This window comes from Lissotriton helveticus, chromosome 4_1 (assembly GCF_964261635.1).
Source record: "Lissotriton helveticus chromosome 4_1, aLisHel1.1, whole genome shotgun sequence".
In the NCBI taxonomy this organism is placed as follows: Eukaryota; Metazoa; Chordata; class Amphibia; order Caudata; family Salamandridae; genus Lissotriton; species Lissotriton helveticus.
This window is the reverse complement of record NC_136063.1, coordinates 703,704,695-703,729,074: the sequence shown is the minus strand read 5'-3', so window position 1 is coordinate 703,729,074 and position 24,380 is coordinate 703,704,695. Positions and strand designations below refer to the sequence as shown.

Here is a 24,380-nt window from a genome sequence, read left to right as displayed (position 1 = left end):
GGGAAACCATGCTGGCGGTAAAAACGTCTTCAAAAGACGACTGTGCAGCATTACCCGTGAACTATCCACTCAATTATACATACATAATCGATGCAAACTCCGTTCCTTTTGCTCGAATCCCTGGAGTGGGGGATAGAGTAATTCCAAACACAAACAGGAGAATCTTCTTAATACAAGAAGCACATATGGGATTAGGTCTAAGGCATCAGATGATCAAGGAATCTCTGAAAGAATTACAATCAGAATACTGGTGGCCGGGAATGAGCTTGAATAATCACAAATTTGCAAAGGATTGTCCTAACTGCAATCGAGATCGCAGTGGCGAACCGGCCGAAGTAGTGCCAGAACACCTAATAGAAAGCATAAGGCGATCTATACGCATGATTAAACAGGAAAAATGCGTCCCAATGTATATTATTTAAGACTAGATTCACTTAAAATGTAGACACCAGCGATCGGCTGACGCCAGAACTGTTATAAAAGATTTGCGAGTCTATATCGGCACATACGCAAGTGGCATGCTACATTCTGACCAGGGTCCTGCTTTTAGCTCTCGAGCTTATAAGGAGGCCATGACCAGCATGGGCATTGCATTGCTGTACTCTTGTCCCTTAAATCCTGAGGGAAACGGGATTGTGGAAAGAAAAAACCGAGACATAAAGCAATCTATAACGGCGAGGGTATTAGGTTCGGGTGATGGGTGGGTCCAACATTTAACAAGTGTCCAACGTAGTCTTAACAATCTGCCAAGAAATTCTCTAAAAGGTTTCAGTACGTACGAACTATTGTTCAGTACTAGAATGCATATTCAGGACTTAGATAGTCAGACTTCAGTGGTAGAAGAAAAATGCTTTGATATCAAAGATCGTTTGGCTATTTTACAGGACTTAAATGAAACAAGAAAAGACCTGAGCAACGTAAAGCTAAAACAGCAGCCAACAGCCATTGAAGATAAACCACCTGTCCCAGCAAGGCCTGTCTGGATTCCAAAAATTGGGGATCTGGTCAGAGAGAGGATCGCGGTGAAGAAGGAATTTGGGCCTTCTTACAGAAAAGCAGTATCTGTCTTAACTGTCAACGGAACAAGATCAGTTGTACTACCGCCCCTTGCTGGTAAAAAGGAGAACCGAGTTGTATCCATTGACCTGGTAAAACCACAATCATGTGGCCAATAATAAGTAGTAGGCCCAGTGGACTCCCAAGAAGTAGCAGAACACCAAAATTTGCTACAATACAAGAGGTTCAAACTGAGAGACTAATCACATTTGATAAACCTGCAGTGAATAAAAAAGGACTATGCAACAATGCCATGGAACTTGTGCCTCTTGAAACCCAAATTGCAACAGTTCGTCAAGAAACACCAGTCGACAACGATGTAGCCTCAGACTATGCTAATGAAACAAAGAAAAATCCAAAAGCAAATGAAAATTCGGAAGCATTTCCAACAATTGACAGAACTGCATCTGGCTACTTCATCAATTTCGATGACTTTTCTGAGGATCCAAGCGAGCCTGAAGAACAGCCAATAACAAAAACTTTTAAAAACAAAGTAACAGAACTATTTCATCAACTCAAAGAGACCTATCTGATTTCTCCATGGATTGAATTTTGGATTGTGTTAGGTGTACTTTTCCTCCTGCTTTGGCTCATCATGGTACTTTGTTTGGGAAAATTCATTGAGGGAAAATACAGTACAATGGACACAGCAAGTCAGAACATCAACTTGGTCCTAAAGCCACACAAGTCATCTCACATCGAGAAAAGAGAACTGTCATCAGTGAACATCACAGCCAATCCAATACCAGGTGGGGTAGCTTGGGACAAAACAGATTATGAAATCTATGGCCCGGTCGAACTCTTGAAGTACCCACACCAGTTTAAGGTTTCATTAAGTGACTTTGTAAAACCGAGCACATTCTCTGATGATTGGGACTTTGAAAGTATTAATGATATGATGTCAGATTTAGTAATATCAGCAAAATTTACAGAACATGATTACTTGCAGGGTTCATCTAACTATGAAGAAATGTACTGCTACAACCACTTTGCACATCACTATTTGCATAAATCTGCTCAGCCTAGAAATGTTTTTAATTATAATCAATGGGAATATTGTGCAACCCCACCAAAAGGCAGTTCAAAAACATTTTATGAGAAATTCCCATACTTCTCAGGGTTTAACACAAGTGAAGCAGAAGCCTTTTATTTCAAAATGTTAAATAAGACAGGAATGAAAACAATGCTGACAAACACTAAATTAATCTATTCAGAAGCATTTTATGAAAAAATTACTACATTTGGTTTTGATTTTTGGAAAAACAATATTGAAGCAAAAACCTTCTGGGGTACCAAAGATTGGCAGGTCCAGGGTATAGAATCATTATTTAGAGCCTGCATGATCCCAGAACAAATTATATTCTTGAATGACACCATTCAACAGACAACCTGTCTTGGCCTAGCCAAAATTAAATTCTTAAACAAACCGTCTATTCCAAAGCCAATACCTGACAGTAATAGCACTACAGATGTTGAGATAGACGTATCACATATTCTTAACCAAAACAGAACACATCCTGATTGGAAAAAATGGTTGATCTGGCCCACAGACACAAATAACTGTCAAGATAGATTCCTGAACACAATTCAGGGGTTCAAATTGACCAGGCCAGACCCTAGATACTCCCAGAGACAACATCCAGGGATAGTTACAACATACAGTGTAGGAAAACTCTGCCTCGAATGGCTACAGAAATCCACACTGGCAGAAATCAGGCAACACTTGACTTTACTTAAAGACGGTGCTGACTTGCGTGATTTCATAATGGGACCACGCAAACAGCGTCAAAAACGTTTCATAGCGGCCGGTATATACGCAGCTTACAACGAAGCTTGGAAAGAAATGCAAATTGAAACAGCAGAAAAAATACAGGAAATTGATCGTATTAATTTGGAAAAATCACTTTCTGTTGTGGACAATGGGTTAATGACTGTCTTCCAGAATATATTCACTGGACAGTATTGTATCATCTGCAATTGATATAATAGAGCAGGACTTACTAATGTTACAACACGGTCAGTCCCAATTACGTTCTATTGTACAGCTTGGCTGGACGTTACGAAATCTGCGTTCAGGCTACGTGCCTTGGCGTTTAATCAACACAACGTCATTATTCTCTATCTTTAACCTTACTGATACACAAATCAGCTTGGCACAGAAAGGAGCGGAATATACAATTCTGAGCATTGAAAAACTTGAGAGATTGCCATTGACAATGTCAGAACGACCTGTCATTGAATGGATAATACACGGAATAATAACTATTCCGATAACAACTTTCCAATTTAAATACTGTCAAGAGTATATACCAGCAGGCCAGTATGAAAGGTTGGGTAAAGGGTACATTAACTCATCATGGAAATTACCTTACACACACACATGTTATAGTGAAAAGGAACAGAATATATTTCTTAGTGGTAATAATTGTAAAAGATCACTGAGGGGTATACTTCTGTGTCAAGGTATTAACTTGGATCGATGGCCTGTGAGGGGACTTCAAATAACCTTTCATGTCCCCAGCATGGCACACCTGCAACTCGAATAGAGCCATTCTTTAGACGGCTTTCTAACGGGAGCTATATTCTAATAGTGGACCACAGATGTTGTGGTATGGTGCCAGGAAAAGCTTATCTCGTGAGCGTTAGTTCCATTGTCACTTGCTGTATGCAAGTATTGTATCCAAACAGCACTCCAGACAGGGAGGCAAAAATGTGGCCCTTTTTTAGGGCTCGCACTGCGACGCAATCGCGAAAGCGATTGTCGCAGTGGAGTCCTATTGTAATCATTCTGGCTTTCAAGGACTAACGAGGTTTGGGACAACAGACTGGCACACGCACGCACGCAGCCTGCCAGAATCGGATCAGGTCACGCGCTCCGATTCCGGCAGGCTCTTCAGTCACCATGGATCACGCACGCACACAGAGACACACACACACGAGTGCACACATACACACATACACACATACACACACACCACACCACACCACACCACACCTCCCCAGCCCCCCCCGCCGGGGCCCCGCCGGCGCCTCCGCCACACGAGCGCACACACACAGTCAATCCCCGGCCCCCCGCCCACACGCACGCGCCCACCCCATCTTGCTGCATTTCACACCACACCCTGCTGCAGTTCCACCCACAGCTGCGCCGTCTTACCGGTAGACAACGTGTATTTTCACCAGCATGGCTACAGGACAGTATCACCGACATGAGATCGTACGGACAAAGCTGTACTTCCAGCACCAACGATACAATTGGTTACGTTAACAACTTCGCGCATGCTCCGTCCAGAAATGTAAAAAAAAAAGTCATGCCTGTCCGCCCATACAAGTGCAGAGGAATCCATTTACAATAAGCGGAGGGGTAGGAAGGGATACCCTACCCCTCAGCTTGTGTATCTGCACGGTGCTCGCGCTTCCATTTTCCAACTAGTGTGTAAATAAACTTTATTTTGTTTTATCAGCACAGCTTCATTGACAGGCACCGTGTTTCATGTTTCATTTTATTTATTACTTCCGAGGAGGTAGCGTGTGTGCTTTTAGAATGGTCACGCCCGCTTTGATGTTTCACCATGGGAGAGACAACGCCGACACTCGAACTCAGTTCGAAAATTTTCAGCTCAAGATGTTACTCCACACTCCCTGCCGAGACAATTGGCATTTTTAAATAGTTGTTTTTAATGTCAATGAGCGTTTCCCTGGCTCAGAACCTTTAACTTTAACAGACACTCTCCGTACTCTCTCGGGCTCACCTGGTACTGCCGCTGGCTCCCTCTCTTCGGGCTGCGGCTGCCTCCTCCTCCCCCCTGCTTATTTAACATTGCAGCCAATTTCAAATAGAAGATTGTGAACTCAGTCCTTTCATTCTAAGTCACGAAAATCCAGTAATTTACAGTTAGGGGTGTGTAGAATGTCGCGCAGTGCGTGAGTACTGTATTACTGACTGATGTGGATTCGAACTTGCCGTCTCTGTCTTCTGACTATTTCTTTCACATTGTGCGGGTGCAACGTGTGCAAACCTTTAGGTTTAATTTTACATGTTATGATTTATTAAGTCCAGGGATAACATTATTTTTAAAAAATTCAGAGTTTCTCATTTTCAAACCGGCCCCCAGTGGATCTGGCATTTAGAAAATGTAATGCAACATATATTTCTAAATACGTGGCGTGGAAGGCGACATGACTCCTCATCATGAACGGTCTAAAATCTAGTCTGTTAACCGCCAATGTGCGTCACAACTGAGACTGAGCAAAGCAAGCTTACTTAGCCTTGTTTTATTAGGTCTGCTTCGGTGGGGGGGATAGCGCACTGGGGTCACACCGGCAAAGAGAAGCTTGAAGAGAACCGCAATATGCTTTTTTCCGCCGTGGGCTCGGTCTCTCATCTCCCTGACCCTCCTTTCATTCTATGCTCTGTCCCCCCATACTCTTCCTCTGTCCGTGGCGGGCTCGATCTCTCCTCTCCCTGTTTCCTCCCTTCATCACATACTCTATCTTCTCTCACAAACAATTCTTATATACCAATTGCAAATAAAAAAAAAATTTATGCAAAGCATTGTCATTTACAATGCCAGTAACTCAAACTCTAATGCTGCGAGACCTATTGCATTGTAAATGCTTGTGAATATCTCTTCTATTCGAATTGATACTTTAAGCAGAATAAAGTCTGTTCTTTTACAGACAACTGTGCCCTTGACATCATCAAAAGAAACGTATGATCTGCAAGTTGCAAGGACAACGGCAGAGATACATACACTTTTATCAACAAATTGCCCCCTGCATTTCGCGGAAATGCTAAGCCAAATCCTAAATATGTCTGATACCAGCGGTATCCCACATATATTTAAGACAATTTTTTCGGGACTGTTAACACCCTTCACAACAGTTCTGGGCATTTTTCCTAATTTTGTCCATTCTGTCTTTGGCGGTCTACCACTTCTGTTGGGACTCGTAGCAGGCATTTTATTTTTGATTCTCCTGCTTCGTTATGGCAAGCCAAATCGCAGACAAGACTACAGCAACAATGGAAGAAACGATTCTAGCTATACGCTATCGGGACCGCATAACTAAAGTCCTTGGATTAGCCCGGCTAAGAGATCTGAATATGACCTGCTTTCTTTCATTCAGATCCATCGGGCAGAATTGTATCTTACCTGTGCTTCGATGTATGCTATGCGGAGAAGAATGCGTGTTGGACGTCTGTCTTACGCTACAATCAGCAGTACCATTGGATACAGATACTTTGCTAAGTCCTGTAACGGCTCATGCATCGTGTTGTCCCCAGCAGTTACCAATCCTGATGACGGCATTCGTTGAGACTTTACCACTGCGATTAGAGGGTAGTGAAGTGCGAGATGAGAGCAACATCACCCAGGTACGACCTTCTGTGAGCATTGCTGATCCTGTCATCGATGATAGCAATCATGCTCAAGACTGCACAGTTGCGGTATTTTCAAACTTGGTTGAACTTTCACCTGAAGCCGTAGACAACTTTTTTGCGAGTCTGTCTGAAATGATGTTCTCCCCTGAACAGAAAGAATAACTTTTAAGCAAACAAGCACACAGCGTTCCATGAACTCTGAATTCGGCCTTCGGCTTTGAAAAACAAAAAGCTACTGAAAATATTTGGAACTATTTTTGCCCTGAAAGTGAAAAGAATTTTTTTCTCCATCTCCCCTTCCAAAATGTTTACTTTTTTGGCACTTGTACTCTGCTTAAAGTAGAACTATTCTTAGAGAACGGAGTTTCTATTTTTAGGAACTCTAGAGACAATATATTACCTCAGCCTCTAGCATATTTACAAATAACTGTATTTATATGTGATGGAATGGTCTCGCACTTTTTTCTATATTAAGAGCCATTTCATGTGTAATTTTCGCATTATCATTCAGCTGATAAATATATGCAATCCTTTTTTAATGAATGATTACACTGCTTGAAAAGCGTACAGTACCTATAATCATTTTCATGTATTTCGCATACACCATTTCAAATGCAAAAGTGTATTTTGGGGTGGGTTGGTATACACATGCACCTTTTAAATGTTTACTATTGCTTAAGTTTTAGTAATGATGGACATTAATTCGTGGAGTGGGTGTAGTGTTTTTATCTAGGAACCTGAATCGATATTCCTATTTTATGCCCTTGTCCGGTTATAATCAATAATATCCATACAACGGCATAGTAATCATATCCATAATTCAGTCGTAGCACATGCTGCCACATTAAGCAAGGCTACTTCTCCGTTCCCCTAGAAAGCACGCCGAGTTCTCTAAACAAAACCAAGCCTCCAGCAACCTGGGAAATCCCCCTTGCTTTTGTTTTGATTTCGTCCTAGAACTCCTGTAAAGCACTGTAAGAACGGCCAGTTCTTAGTGACATCTTTATTGACGTCTTATGTCCAACCTTACGTCAAACCCAGGCACCTTTCAGGTATAAATATACCAACGTTGCCTTAAGCAGACACACGGTGGTGATTTTGGAGCAGAGCAGCTATCTACTTGCCCGAGAGCCCAGCTGATGCGAGAGCCCACGGACGCTGCCCCTCCTCTTTGACGCATTAAGAGAGACGCTGTCTTTTCTCCTGCCGAGAAATCCAGCTCCGGTGTTTCCAGATACCTTCGCGGGTTACTGGGATATCGAGTCCTGAGAAAGAGATACAAGACCTCCTGCTTTCTATTACCCAGGTACGGAACTGACTAAACCCTTACAGAGAATTCTTGAGTCAGATTCTTGGCAAAACAAACTTAACTTAAACTGCTACTTACTTACTCCTTCCCACGTATTAGGATTAGGTCAGGTACACCGGGGTAGGCGTATTTAGAAGCACCAGTTGAGTACGATTAGTCAATGTATATATGTATGTATATATTTTATCTATTTTAAAGTATCATATGGCTAAGAAACCATATCAATGCTTTTACAGTGTTATTTTATAATCCTCCTTTTACTGTACGCACTTTACTTTACCATGAGTATTACAATCGTGGCAATTCATTTCTCTTGTATGAGGAAGAAGACTGCTCAATAAATAACACCTTTTATTGAAAACGCCCGTCTCTCTTTTCTCTGCATTCTGGTGAAACTAAGTACGCACATTTGACTGAGTGAAATAGCGGTCTATTGTTTTCACACGACTCTAGAGATACACTCTTATTCAGGGAGAGCAAACTTGTCATGTTTTATGGTTGTCAGAAGATAATCCCTTCTTGTCTATCCAGGGAGGTTAAACTCCTCCTCGTTTATTCGAGAAAGTTTCTAGTGACCTCTGAGCTAGCTGGCAAACCTTAAGTCTAATATAGTCAGTAGAGACCTAGATAACCTCAGTCCTACGTCTACACTGCTGAATATATTATTCCAATGCGCAGAGCCTATTGGGAATATAGGAACTACACTACAAACTTTGTCCAGGTGGACAGAAAGGAAAGGAGGCTTAGAAGAAAGAGCCTGTAGCTCGCTCACCCTCCTGGCAGAGGTGATGGCAACTAGGAATGCAGTCTTAAGAGTAAGAAGACGGAGAGGACAATTGTGAAGTGGCTCAAAGGGAGCGCACATCAACAAAGTTAGAACAAGGTTCAAGTCCCACTGAGGCATCACGAAAGGAACAGGAGGAAACATGTGAGTGATGTCCTTCAAGAATCTATTTACAACAGGGGACTTGAAAAGAGAAGGCTGATCAGGAAGCCTCAAGAAGGCGGAAATGGCAGAGAGGTAGCCTTTGATAGTGCCCAGAGCATAACCCTGCTGGGAAAGTGAAAGAAGAAAGAGGAGAACCTCTGAAAGAGGGGCAGAAAAGGGATCCACAGCCTTTGCTGTGCACCACGCCACAAATCTGTTCCACCTGCAGGCGTATACCGTTTTTGTGGAGGGACGCCTGGCTGCCAGAATGACATCACAGACTTCAGGAGGCAAGTCAAATGGGCTCAATAGCGGCCACTCAATCTCCACGAATGGAGGTGGAGGCTGGACAGGTTCGGGTGGAGGACCGTCCCCTGCCGCTGCGACAGAAGGTCCTCCTGAAGAGGCAGACGAATCGGGGGATAGACTGACATGCTGAGGAGCTCAGGATACCAGTATCTTCGTGCCCAGTCCGGAGCCAAAAGGATGACTTGGGCCCGGTCGCGCCTGATCTTCTTCAGCACTCTGGGCAGAAGTGGTATAGGGGAAAAGGCGTACAACAGACCGCAACTCCACTCACGACGAAAAGCGTCGCCGAGCGAGTGCCACCTTGGAAATTCTAATGCGCAGAACTGATGACACTGCGCGTTGTCTTCTGTGGCGAATAGATCTAACCAAGGCTATCCCCACTGCAGAAAAAGACCTTGCGACACGTCCGAGTGCAGACGCCATTCGTGATCCATCATGCACCGATGGCTGAGTTCGTCAGCCCTGGCGTTCAGGAAACCTGCCAGGTGTTGAACCACCAGGGTGACGCCCTGGTGTTCCATCCATTGCCAGAGGCACAGAGCCTCCTGGCAAAGGGTCCACGACCCCACCCGACCTGTTTGTTGCAATACCACATGGCAGTGGTGTTGTCCGTGAACACCTGCACCACACTTCCCCGGACAGAGGGAAGGAATGCCTTCAGTGCAAGCCGGATCGCCCGCAGCTCCAGAAGATTGATGTGGAACCGGGACACCGCCGGAGACCAGAGGCTTCTGATCTCCCCCTCCCATGTGGCCCCCCAGCCCAGGAGGGACGCATCCATCACAACTACGTGCTCCGGTTGGGGTAGGGAGGGGCATCTGCAGCTGACCCAATCGCGGTTCGTGAGCCACCACTGCAACTGTCTCGCAGTGCCCTCCGAGATCAGGACATGGTCGGACAGGTTGCCCTGATGCTGGGCCCACTGAAACTTCAGGTCCCACTGCAGAGCCCGCCACCTGGCGTGATGCACCAGAAGGATGCAGGAGGCCATCAGCCCCAGAAGCCGCAGTGTCACCCTGACCGAGACCCGGGATAAAGGCTGAAAGATCGGAATCAGAGCCTGAATATCCCTTACCCGCTGTTCGGGAGGATAAATCCGAAACTACTCCGAATCCAGAACCGTTCCGATGAAGAGGAGCTATTGAAAGGGACACAGGTGTGACTTCGGCACATTGATGGAAAACCCCAGCAAGTGCAGTAGGTCGGCCGTAGTCTGGAGGTGGCTGCCGACTGTCTGGGGCGAGCCCGCCTTCAACAACCAGTCGTCGAGATAGGGGAAGACTGAGACCCCTAATCCGCGCAGATGAGCTGCGACCACGGCCATCACTTTCGTAAACACCCGTGGGAAGCTGGTAAGGCCAAAGGGGAGCACGGTGAACTGAAAGTGCTCGTGGCCTAACGTGAACCGCATGGAACGCCGGCAGGACGGGGATGTGGAAATAAGTGTCCTGCAAGTCCAACGCTACCATCCAGTCTCCGGGGTCCAGAGCAGATAAGACCTGAGCTATTGTCAGCATCTTGAACTTCTCCTTCCAGAGGAAGCCGTTGACGTTCCGCAGATCCAAGATAGTGCGTAGGCCCCCCTTTGCTCTTGTTGGGAACCAGAAAGTAGTGGGAATAGCAACCACATCCTACTTCTGGCCCAGGAACGCGCTCAATGGCCCCCTTGGCCAAGAGGGCCGATACTTCCTCTTGCAGAAGTTGCAAGTGATCCCCCGACACACGGTGGTACTGCGGTGGCATAGCTGGAGGGGTCGCCTCGAAGGGGAGGGAGTAGCCCCTTCAGCACCCACCTGTCCGAAGTGATGTTGCGCCAGTGGAGGAGGTGATGGTGGACACTGCCCCCCACTGGCGTCAAATGGGCCTGAAAGCTCGGACTAGGAGGACTTTGAGGCAGATGCTGCAGGGGTGGATGTGAGCTGACCTCGCCGTTGTCCCTTGGCACCGCCACGGTGGTTACCAAGTCTGCTGCCGCGCCGGATGTTAGATCGCGGCCCGTGGCTGGCAGGACGTGAAGGAGCGCCCCCTTCCTTGGCCGCGAAAGGCAGAAGATGGCTGACGCTGGCCCGACAGGCCCAAGGACTTGGCCGTAGCCCTGGAGTCCTTGAAGCGTTCAAGCGCATGATCTGCCTTGCCACACAAGAGGTGGCCGAACGGCATGTCCATGAGGGTGTTCTGGACATCAGCCGAGAAGTTGGCGGATCTCAGCCAGGCGTGGCGGCGAACCGCCACCATCGTTGACATCGCCCTGCCCAGCGAGTCCGTGGTATCTAGCCCACATCGAATGGAATACCGCGCTGCGTCTCGTCCCTCCGCAAAGGGCTTTAGCGAGCTTTGCCCGGGCCCCCTCCGGGCACTCTGGCAGCACGGCCGCAACCGTATCCCACAGAGAGTGGGAGTAACGGCCCAAAAGGCAAGCGGTGTTGACTTACCGCAACCCCAAACTGAGGGAGGAGAACAGTTTCTTGCCAAACAGCTCAGACCTTTTGGATTCCCGATCTGGAGGTGCAGTCGGGAATGCGGACTGGGAAGTAGAGGCCTGGATAACCAGGCTCTCGGGGGTGGGGTGGGTGGAAAGAAAACTAGGGCTGCCCGGAGCAGGACGGTGGCGCCTGGCGACGTTCCTATCTACAGGGGAAACTGCAGCGGGCCTGGACCAGGTGCCCAACAGGACGTCCATGAGAGTCTCATTAAACGGCAGTAAAGGCTTCGGAGAGACTGTCTGCGGTTTAAGGACCTCAGTGAGGATGTTAGACCTCACAGTCGCGACGGGGAGCTCAAGTGCCAAGGCCTTGGCCACCCTCGTCAGCACCACACTATAAGCAGCCCCCTCCTCCGTAGCCACGGTAGGAGGGGAGACAAAGCCAGTGTCAGGGGAAGTGTCGAGACCACTGGCTTCCCCTAGTAAGTCCGTCCAGTCCTGAAATTATTGACACGCCCTTATCAGAGGGTCCTCAGACCCCTCCAAGTCACCCTCGCCCCCATCTCCTGAAAATCAGGTGCAAAGGATGGAGCCGGATCATAGGAGAATTGCTCTTCTGCCGGCGTAGAATGCAGCTTCGAGCGACGCCGGTCCGACGCCGGACCGGACTGATGGAAGAACCAGGGGGCGACACCCTAGGGGTCGACGCCGGCGGGGTCATAAGATCGACCAGCGGTGACCCGGATCCAGAACCGGATCCAGGGACCGAAGTCACCGACAGCGCCGGGGCTGAAGCACCTGACGGCGCCGGGGCCGAAGCACCCGGCCCGCTTGGGCTCCCAGCCGGGACCGCGGGGCCCACAGGCGACGCGGTACCTGACGGAGTAGGGCGCCACCTCTAGGCCATGAGGAAGGCATCGATCTCCTCCGGCGTCGCGTCCGGCCCAGGGACCGGCGGGCATGGAGCAGGCCACGACACCTGCGGCTCCGGTGGAGCCGCGTGGGCGGTGTCGCCCGAACCCCCGACCACATCGCGCGAGCGTCGGGGGGGAGTCGGAAGAGCAATGTCGCCTCTTTGACTTCTCGTGCCCCGCGACCGGTCCCTCGACCTCCTCCTGGACGGGACCGTGAGCGGCGCGGGGCCCACTGCCAGATCTCGAGGCGCTTAAGGGACGGCTCCCGCCTAGCCTTCGACGTCATAGCCCAGCAGTCGGGGCATGACTTGTCGTCGTGGTCGGCCCCAAGGCAATAGAGGCACCAGCGGTGGGGATCGGTAACCGACATCCGTCGGTGGCAATCGGTACAGTGCTTGAACCCGGGCATCCCTACCGGCTTCGAGAGTCGTAAAGACTCGAAGAGAGATCAAAAAGGATCGAAAAAAGTTTAGTTAAAAAGTGACTAAAGTACTGCTTTTTCCGGACTGCCCTTGCCGTCGAGGAAAAAAGAAGAACTGACGTTAGCGCACGAGGGCGGCGTCTAACTACTCCGACGGCGTCATCACGGCACCAACAACGCCGACGACGGACGCGGAGCCAGGGACGACGCCTACCGATGCGCAAGGGTACTGCTACGCAAAACTTTCCGGATCCAGTCTGACGCCTGGGGATATTCTAAGGTAAGGAATATAATACTAACCTGTTTCTTTCAGAACCCGGGCATCCCTACCGGCACCGAGTCGTAAAGACTCGAAGAGAGATCAAAAAGGATCAAAAAAAGTTTAGTTAAAAAAGTGACTAAAGTACTGCTTTTTCCGGATCTGCGCTTGCCGGCGCGGTAAAAAGAAGAACTGACGTCAGCGCGCGAGGGCGGCGTCTAAGTACTCGGACGACATCATCACGGCGCCAACGACGGCCGCGGGCCGCGGACAACGCCTACCGACACGCAAGGGTACTGCTACGCAAAACTTTCCAGATCCAGTCTGACACCTGGGGATATTCTAAGGTAAGGAATCTAACACGAACCTGTTTCTTTCAGATTTAAGGAACATTTCCTGATTCAGTCTGGTACTTGGCAAGATTCATAAGTGAGGAATCAGAAGTAAAAGATTGATCAGAAAAGGAAGGCTACAGTCTTCATGCTTCTGTTGTACTGCTTTGTGTACACAGTTTTACAGCAAACTCCCAACATTCTGACATTGTATGTACCTGCTTTCTAGCGCTCTCCACCATCTTCATTTTCATAGTAAACTTGCAGCTTTTTATCAAAGTGTTTATATCTTCTTCTTGCTCATCGACTTCCATTCTGTCAACTGCACCCTCTCCTCCATCAACTTCCATGCTATCATCTGCATGACAAACAGGAAGCTTTTCCTGAATTTTATCCAGAAAAAAACACCTATGCAGGAGAAAGGTGAAAGGTCAGCAACACAAAAAGTATACATACACAGATGAACATGCTTTGAATTGCACCATATAGCCCCTCTTGATTTGTACAAAGGGACATTTCAGATGCATGTGAAAAGGAGAACAGGTGTGAAATGATAATTGGCTTTCGTATTAAACACACAAAAGAATTCATCCATTCAGAATGTGTGTTCTTGTATTTGGAAAAATAATTTTTTAAGGACAGGAGCCCTCACTCATCCAAGGGTGGCATTCTTTATCATTCGGTTCCCTCCTCACACTAGGACAGCAAGGTACCTGGTGTGGGCTACAACTCTCCAACAGAAAGGAGCTGAGGTGTTTTTTAGTTCAAGATGAGCACTCGGTATGTTATTACAGAGTGACTGTAAGAACTGGTTCTGACTAATGCCTCGGACTCTGAACCCCGAGTTAGGTCACTCTAAGGGAGAAAAATGTTGACCATTGAATGGGAGCATTTTTTCCAGATTCCCCCTCACATTTCTTTTAATCCTATCCCGGGGTGGGGGCACCAGAATAAACCTTACATATAGCCTACCAGGAGATAGTTTTAGATTCACTGCACTTTATATACCTTGCACTCACCTCTCACCCATACCTAGTGCTCATCCTGAACTAAAAACATTTCAGCTCTTCTCCGCTGTAGAGTTGGAGCGCACACCAGGTACCTTGCCATCTGGTGTGAAGAGGGAACCTAATGTTGAAACATGCCACCTTTGGGTGGTTTAGGACTCTTCCTTAAAAAACATTTTTCCATGTACAAGAATACTCTTTTCATAACTACTCTTTTGTGTGTTCAATTAACTGGGGAGTAGTACATTTGTGGTTGGGTTATTTACTCCCATTAGACCCCCTGTGTGCATTAATTGGGTTTTGTATGGCAGACTACGCGTTGGGAGCCTCTTCAGAATGTAGGGAGTTGTGCTAAAGGGCAGTAGTATTCAGGGATGAACCAGTGTGGGGGGAACAGTACAGCGTGCACGACTATTGAGAGTCACAGATGATGAAGACTTGGGGGTGAGTATTTCAGAAATTGGCAGAGTCCTGCTATTAGGAATCTAGGTTTTAAAGACAGAAAGGACAAGGATTTTATGACTGACATGTTATATTCTTATCATGTGCCATGAACGACTTCCCTGCCTTCAAACACTTCTATAATTTGCGCGCTCCCTGGTAAAGGCGAGATACCATTCTGATGGCCAGCTGAGATAATAAGTACCTGGACCGCAGAAATACTGTAACAACAATTATTATGGCCAGCAATTAAGATAACCCCTGCATTTTAGGATTTTCGTCAACATGTAAGCAAAAATAATTTATCAATTAAGTTGGCAAAAATCAAGAAGGCATTTCCAGATTGGTCAATGTAAGAAGGTGAATATTATGTAGTGATGCTGGTTAGGCTTCAGTATGCAATACTCCTACAAACCCCAAAGATGGTCATTGGCTTCAGAATAATAAACCCTTAGCTCAGTCTTGGCAGAGTGGAAAAGAGCAGTCAGGCTTTACTAGAGGAACATGTGTAAAGCATTTCAGAGTACCAACATGGACAATAAGTAATTGACACAACCCTAAAAAAATCCAACACCAATTTATCAAAATAAAGCAGAGTTTTTAGGAAAATCTAGAAACCAAACAAAGTCAATCTGATAAATATATTCGGAGTTATAGATTTTAGAAACAAAATTAAATAATTTCACATTAGTACTGCAAAACATTATCATTGCTGCCAATGGTAAAAACTACTTGTGACAACCAAAGGAGGGTTAAGGTGATGTGGGTCCCAGGAACAGTTCACGACAGTCAGTTTAATGTTACCTGCCTCGAGAAGCATGGGTGCAGAGTTGTCCTGGCTTTCCGAGGCGCTGAACAGGAGCTGGTTTTTACCACTTACATGGTGCTGGTGGGTAACCGGGTGCAAAAAGTAATCAACAAAGCCACTGCTGATGTTGAAGGTTTTGCAGAGCTCCCTTGAGGTGCAGAGTCGTGTAAAGATAGTGGTTGCCAGAGTGGCGACCACTAAGCCTTGGCAGCGGTAAGCTCAGCAGAAAGTTATTTCGAAGTCAGGGGAACAAGGTAGTCACCTGGAACTTAGCAGAGGTCAGAACTACATTTCCCAGCATGCACTGGACCATCCACATTTGGGACGGCCCGATGAAGGACGATTCTTTGGTTCTGGTGTGCTGTTTTTATCTGTGATGTGGAGGGGACTTGTGCCACTAGTACAAGGGAGTCTGGAATTGTCTTTGGCTCTCAAAGGGGTCACTCTGTCTGGGGGACCTGAGCTTTGGTCTGGGAGGAGTCGTAGTCGTGCTGTTTCAGGAAGGTTGCCACAGGTGCAGAGTTTCACGCCTTTGCTTTGTGCAGGCCCTGTAGTCACAAACACAGATCTCTTCTTTGTCCTCATGCAAGTCAGATAAGAACTGATATTCTGGTGTCAGGTGTTAAATCCTAGATTTAGGGATGTGGGTGCAAGTGGGCAATGTGTTACTAGCACCTAATCCGCCCCTGCGGAGACCACATCCGGGGTGTGTGTTTCACCTTTTCTGCCCAGAACCCTTTATTCTACCACTTTTCAAAATGGCAGTGGTCTTCCTCAGCTGAACAGAACAAATAGCCACCCTAGTGCCGTGGCTAGCCTTTTGGTGGTATACACCTCTTGACTACACAATGTTTCCGCCTGCCCAGGTACAAATGTGCCTGGGCCAGGGGGATGGCTGTGTATTCCTCTGGAAAGGAACCTGGATGCATATCAGAGATGGGGAAAGCTTTGAAGCTCACTGCCTTGATTTTCCACTTCACTAGTATTCCTGTCATAGAGGGAGGTTTCACCTCCTTCCTGTCCAAGCCATTGATTCGGACTCCTTGATGAGTTCACACCTCTTGACAGAGGGTCAGATTCCTGTTCATGGCGGCAGCAGCTGAGGGCTGCCAGCGAGAGCACAGGAAAGGCTGGTTCAAGCAGTTGGGTAACTTTTAAAGTATCCACCTGATTGCATGTCACATTGCCCCTGGTACAAGAACCCTGTCAAGGGTGATGAGGCAAGTTGTTTGATACCAAACATGACATATTTCGGCAGTATCATAATGGAGCTGGCAACCCAGAGGTTACCCCAGTGCCAGCCCATGTTATCCTAAGGACTGCTGCTAAAGGGTTGCACTTACATGTCCTCACCTTTAATATAGTGCACCCTGCCTCCTGGGCTGAGGAGGCCTTCCTTAGGGGTGACTGACATATTAAAGATAGTGCTTTGACCTTGCAACACATGGTGAGGGCAAAGTCGAGTTCAAGCCATTTGTACTGCTCCTGCAGTCTACAATGCCAGGACTGCTATCAGTGATTTACTTGAGTCTCTCAGGGTGGCAAAAACAGTCCTTCAGGCCCTGGGGACCCCTTTAGACCCATACTTTGGGTACCACTTGTACCATATACTAGGGATGTATAAGGGGGGTTAATAGTCCTTGCCAATTGGGGTTACCAATTCACACATATCAGTTTTAGGGAGAGCACCCTGGGACCTGTGAAGCAGGCTCCAGTGCACTTTCAGAATCATACCCATCAACATTGGAGCAAAAAGTGTGTGCGCGCGTGGGTGTGGGTGGCGGTGACCATACAAAAAGGGCACATTCCTCTAGTCACTTTCAATGATGGCCAGGGGAATTCAGGGCAAAGCAGGAAGTAGAGAGATGAATATATTAAAGCTAACAAGTTTTTCATGAGGAATGGGAAATCAGTGTATGTGGCTCTCGAAATACATTCCCCATTCGCTTCTCTCTAGTATGCAAGCTGTGCACATCCTGCAGTACACACCAGTATGGTTCACTTTTTTCCCATATTGTGGTTGATGGAATAACCAGTGCATCATCCCCACGATGGAATGTGTTCTTGATGACAATTGCAACCGTAAAATCTGTGTCAGGTTTAAACTGTTATGTTGCCCATTTGCCTTAGCTAACGTGCCCCCTTTACCCTAAATCAAGGATTAATGTATCATCCGTTCATGGGCCTTACACAGCAACTTCTGTTATTCCTGTCTCTTTCAAAAAGTATGGTAAGATGTCACTATCCCTTGCGACTTGGGAAATCTCTGCAGCCATACTGAATGTGCAAAAACACAGCACCACTCCCACCCACTGGTGCCTAGCACTGCATTCACTAAAGGAGGACAGGGATGTATTCCAGAGTCAACAGATGAAGTTCATTCACATACTATGTACATTCATATGGTCATATTGAATCTGGAACAACTTCAAAAGCTCTCCTTCAGTGTTAGGTAGTGTTCTGTTCCATCTTGGGGGCAGGTAAAATCCTGTACATGACAACACAAAGCAGCACACCACTGCCCTGATTTGAGTTCCTCGTCCATTTTTTCTAAGCCCAAAGAGGTGGAACAGGGGCAGCAGGATGTTATCAATAGTTAGGCAGTGATCAATCTAACTTGGAACCTTACTAAAGTGTACTTATGACCAGTCCTCATACAAGGAAGTGGGTGAGATCGGTGAGGAATCTGCAGGCAGGGTATCCACCAGAGAAAGATCGTTACTGAAGGAAAGTAAGTTGTTCTTCTGATGGAAACTTCTACCAGAAGATTCCACATTTCTTCAATGAATACCGCAAAAATGTCCCTCAAAGGTGATGGGTCTGAAGAGATGGTCACGCCAGAAAACCCTGTAGCAAATATTCAAAATAACCATCCCTTTGTACTTCCGAGTCTAAGCAATAATGCTTAGTAAACGTGTGGATAGAAGACCATGTTGCCCCTTGTAACGAGTCAGAGATATGCACACTTCTGGATACATCTGAAGAAGTTGCTTTTGCCCTAGTGAAATAGGCTACAATACCAGAAGAGTTTCCTTCTTAACAAGGGCATAGCACATCTTAATGCACAGAAGAATCCATTTGGACTAAGTCCTCTTCTAAACAGCTTTGCCCCTTAATGTACGAACACAACCTACAAAGAGCAGGCCGTCAGATCAGAATACCTGGGTTCGGACTATGTAGGAGCTGACCACTTTACAAGGATCTAAACAATACAGCTCTCCACTTTTTTAGTGAGATGAGGCAGAGAATAAAATTTAGGAAAGGAAATTAACTGGCCAATGTGAAACGGGGTCACCATCTTTTGTTCTAAGAACCATCTTGTCTGGGATGAATGAAGGGTAGACACACAGCTTGCAACTCATTCACATGACAAGAGTATCTAGCAACTGAGAAGAATATTTTTATTATTCAGAACCCGCAATTGACAGTTATATGGACTCAGTAACGTGAAAAGCAATTTACCATCCCACTAAGGCACAATAAATGGAGAAAGGGGAAAACCTAAGATGACCCCTTCAGAAACCTTATAACAACTGGGGACTTAAACAGAGTAGGTGCATGCGGTTAACATAAAGGCTGACAAAGCAGAAATATAATCTTTAACCATGCTCAGTGCAAAATCCTGCTGGGCTAATAAAAGTGTAAAGTGCAACACATCCAACAGAAACATCGTCAGGTGGTCAACGCTCTCAACTGAGCACCAAGAAACAAAATGGTTTCCAATATCCAGCATGAATGGATTTTTTTAATGGGACGTTAAGCAAAAGAATGATGTCAACAATCTCCAGACGTCAGAGGAAGGAAGTCAGATGGCCCGCTCAATCTACAGGCATGAAGGTGGAGAGGCACTGGAGGATGGGGTTCAGAACCTGTACTTCTGAATGCAAAAGGAGGTCTGCCCTGAGCGGCTCTAGATAAGCAAGGCACAGAGACAGATGTAATTGGTATGAATACAAAACCCTCTGTTGCCAGTATATATGTGACAGTTCCTGGTGCAGCTATATCAGCAATCAAGGAGTAAGAGGTACGTGAGGGAATGTATACTGAAGGGGAAAATACCAGGTCAAAGAACACATCCCACAGGGCTCCTTGCAGTGGAAACGGGAGGGCACAGCAGGCAATTCCCGTTGTTATCAGTTGCGAAGAGATCCACCAGGGCGGCTTCCCCACAGGGCAAAAATGGACATTACCAGCTCCAAGTGGTCTGCAAGATGTATTCACGGCATCTGCCAAGTGGTTGGAAAGAAGTCCAAGAGCTTCAAGGAACAGAAGGAGACTGCCCCGCTTGATTAGACACAATATCACTGTAGTGAGGTCCACAAATGCAAACGGATGATAAAAAACCTTCAGTGACAAGCATATTGCCCACAGTTTGAGCCGGTCGCTGTTGCAACTCTGTTACACTAGAGAACAGGGATCTCTGATCTCTAAATTCTCCAAGGTCACATCCCATCCTGAAGTGGAGGTATCTGCCATCACTATGGTCACTGCTGGTGAAGGGCAGAAGGGTTTTCACAAATGAGATTCTCCCCAACCAACAACCTTTGAAGATCTTCCACCACTTCCAGAGCACCCCCATGTTGAAACCAGTGGAGGAAAAGGCACCAAAGGAGAGCAAACATGTGCCAACATGTGTTAGTAACCAACATGATAACAGAAGCAGATGACAGAATGCCAGGGCTGGAATAAGAGCCCATTCACTACACACTGGATTCAAGGTCCGAACATCCTGAATCCTCTGAGGTTGGAAGACCATGAGAGATGCTGTGTCCAACACTGCACCTATAAACAAAAGAGATCGGGAGGGTTTCAGGTGTGACTGAGGTAGGTTGATGGAGTATCCCAAGCCGCACTGCAGGGTTTCCGTTTGATTCAGATAGGCTGACACCATCTTCAGTGAATCTGCCTTCTGTATCCAATAATCATGTTACGGAAAAACTGAGATTCGCGACCTCTGCAGATCTGCAGCAACCACTGGTCTTACCTTGGTCAAGACTTGAGGTGCTAATGTCAATTTGAACATGAGGACAGTAAAACGGTAGTGAGGAAAGCTACCACAAAGCGCAGGTAACCCCTGTGAGACTGCAGGATCAGAACATGAAAGTATGCGTTCTGCAAGTCAAAGAATACCACCAAGCCCCCTAGCTCCAGAATAACATGTGCTAGGAAAAAATATATTCAAGTGCATGAGGTCAAAAATGAGGCACAACCTGCTGTTGTGCTTGTGTATAAGGAAGTAACAGGAGTAACATGCCTGCCCAATCTCCTGTTTTGTGACTAGCTCCACAGATTATTTTGCAACAAGGCCATGAATTTCTTCTTGGGGAATGTAATATAATGTACATTTTATTTATAAAGCGCGGCTTATGCCCAGAGGCGTATTGGCGCTGGAGTATTCTGATCAAAGGACAGCTGAGCTGAACATTATGGTAGACGGGAGCGAGAAATCTTTATCTGTCCTGTGTAAAAAAACACGATTTTAGTGACTTCCTGAATCTGAAAAGGGAAGTAGTTGATTGTCTGAATGGGAGAACATGGGAGACATGGTGGGTGAAACTCCTGAAATTGGAAGGCATAACCCATTTCTATGATCGGCAAGACCTAATGATCTGTTGTATGGCTGGCCCAAACATTAGGTGGGTGCCACCATTCCCTCCCTCAGGCGGTGTGTGATCCCTTGAGTTAAAGCAATGGTTTACCAGGTAGGTTGGAGGAGGAGGAGTTGGTGCTGACCCTGTCGGCCGTTGGATCTAACTCAAGCTCTATACTGCCATACATAGGAAATGATTCAGCTTCTGGACTGTCTGTGAGGGTTGGCACTGGGAAAAACTAAATTTGGTGGTGCACCCTGAGGAGGTCATCTGGGACCAAGTGGAGGCAGGGAGAGCCCACAAGCGGTACTACAGTCAGGGGTGCAGAGGCTTCAATAAGGCAATATACCAAAGGGAAACTGAGGGCTACGAAACAGCGGCAACACGGCCTGGGTGCACACTATGACGGCTGCTGGATCGGCACAGTAAAATCTGGGTACACCAGAGGAAGGGTAGGGCCAGAGCTCACATCGGTGTTGGTACTGGGCTGAAGCTGGCTCCAGTGCTGGGTTATCCTCTACCAACATTGTCTCCTCTGAAGAGTTGGTTGCTTAAAGCTGCTTTAAGCGTAGAGCAGTGCAAGGTCATACCACTCAAATGGTATCAGTGTCTGGGTGTAGAAGCCTCTTTCTCTTACTGCTTCTTGTGCAGTTTCCTCTTATCCTTAGAAGACTTCTTGGAAGGGGAAGACCTAGTCTAAGGGAGACTGTCGCAGAGCCAAGGGACTGCCACTTGCCTGCGCCATAAAGAGTTTTGACTCTCACAACCTAATGGCTTTGAAGTGCATGAGGTCACACCTGTCACATGACTTCAAGCTGTCCTTAAGCCCCAAACACCACAGCCGACCTTTTACGGGTCCGAATCTGATACATGCCCATGGCAGGAGGAAAAGGTTTGAATCCTGACTTTTTAAGTGGAAACATCAGGCATAGACCTACAAAAATCCTAACTTTGTAGAAAATATTCCAAGGGGAGTTTTCCCAGATCCTGGTCACAGGGAGAGATAAAAATAATAATAAACAGACGTGGGGTGGTGATATATAGGTTCTTTGATGTCTTGTTCGGGTGGTGGCAGAGGTGGAGTCAAACGCCACCTACTGGGGCAGGAGAACAACTGCAATTTTTCCAGATCCAGTATAGTACCTGGGGATAGTCAAAAGGGGAAGAATCTGCAAGTAGAAGTATCCATCAAATAAAATATTTTTCTCTCCACAGACCAACGTGCAACATCTCTTATGTTATTTTGTTGTTTTTATTTTTATTTTTTGTTGCCAACCCTACATCCATGGGTCATCACACTTACCTCTGTGTTTATTGGTGGTCATAGGGAACCAATGGGGCGGATACTCGCTATGCAATCACGAAAAGAGAAGAAACACTTAAACTATCAGATCTTGACTTTCAGTGTGCAAGTGCACAGCAACAGCAACATTAGTGTGTAGCTGGCAAAAGAGACCACGGTGCAGTAGAAAATAACATTCACCATTTTGCATAATTATTCAATCAAGTAAGTGTTTTTCCATTTAATGCCCATCAGAAAAAACTAATGTCACAAATGGTCTATGTACTTAGTAACTTACATTTAAGGGGAATTAGTGTTGTAAGTGGATTTGGCAATGTGTGAGGCAAAGTAATGTGAAAGGTCAATTATTACTTGACCGTGTGAGCCTTTCTAGGTAGTCATCTATGAAAGTAAACATTTGAAAACAATGAATTCTCGATTTAAGGTTCATTACACAAATTTCTAAGCTTGGTGGCAGACCAACATCTCCTTACTGTACAGGTATGAGATATAACTGAAGTACAAATTACTTACCTTCGGTAACGATGTATATGGTAGAGACGATTCTAGCCGCAGATTCCTAACGTAGACTTATCTCCAGGCGTTAAGACTGGATCTGGAAATTTTTCTTTGCCACAGCATCTCTGCGCGCCAGGGGGCGCTACCACGTGACTCCACTGTGACGGCGTCCGCGGGCATGACGTGAGCAAGGTCACATAATCCCTACCCCAGCGCGCCAATGTCAGTTTTCTTCGGAGAACTTTTCCGTGCCACAATGCGGAGCCATCACAAACAAAAACTGTGAGAATATGGGAACAATGTGCAAAAAAATCAAATTAACAGAAAGGGAAGAAACGAATGGTGAGGAACAGCACCATCCGGGAGGGTGCCAGGCACTGTGGCACCGTCATAGAAGCGAAGAGCAAAGCACAGCTACTGCGAAGCAACCCTGCAAATACAACATCCTCCCTGGGGGCAGAAAAGCATGTGAAAAACGTCACAGCAGACGAAAGACTCCTGCAACCCCATTCTATAAACAGTGAGGGACAACAAGGTCAGAACAGAAGAGTAACGACAATTCATCCCAAGACAACACCAGCAAGGAAAGGCGCATTCCCTGTAAAGAGCTAAGGATCGAGGCACAGCCAAGAGACCCCAACTCAGACCACTGCAGAGGACTCAGAAATTTAAAGCAATGAAAAAGGGAGACGAGCATGAGTAGGCCCCACACTGGAAGACCAGGGTGCAGAGACCAGCAACCCAGCAAGTATGGAGATAGCCCCCCTGAGACAGAAGAACATATGACAAAATGCCATGACAACATATAGCAAGTCCACAACCCCAAGCAATAACAAGGAAGTGGAACAAGTCCGGGACAGACAAGTCACGACAATACTCCAAGACACCTCCATCAACATTTTTTACATCCCCCATAAGAAACAAAGGGCAGAGGCACAGCCAAGAGACCCCAACCTAGAGGAAGCAGGGGGGTCAGAACCCTTAGTAATGAAAGGGAAGGGGGGTGAAAGTAGGCCCCAACCTGGAACAACCAGAGCGTAAGGGCGCAGATGTACATAAAAAATCCATCCTCCAATGGCGAAAAAAGGAGGAATGGAACAATTAAACAGGACGAAGCATCCTGATGGGAAAGTAAGGAAAGAATGCACTCACAGAAGGCATAACCACCCAAGGGGAGGCAAGTGTAGAAGACAAACCCGAAGGTCCTCGCAGAAGGGGGAGGAAGGGTGGGTCGTGAAGGAATCTGCGGCTAGAATCGCCTCTACCAGATACACCGTTACCAAAGGTAAGTAACTTGTACATCTGATAGAGACTACTAGCCGCAGATTCCTTAAAGTAGAATAGATACCCTAGCCAAACCCAAAGGAAAGGAGGGTCTGCGAGAGGACCTCACCAGCCTAGA

The 24,380-nt window shown here is 46.7% G+C and overlaps 1 protein-coding gene across 1 annotated transcript in view; it reads right to left on the bottom strand.

Annotated features, from left to right (window-relative positions):
* Window positions 1-24,380, bottom strand: part of PRKDC (protein kinase, DNA-activated, catalytic subunit) — a 3,158,350-nt gene that overhangs the window by 988,938 nt on the left and 2,145,032 nt on the right. The window contains exon 69 of the mRNA XM_078687323.1: window positions 13,549-13,738. Coding sequence (XP_078543449.1) covers window positions 13,549-13,738 — 190 coding nt within the window. The remainder of the gene's footprint in view (window positions 1-13,548; window positions 13,739-24,380) is intronic.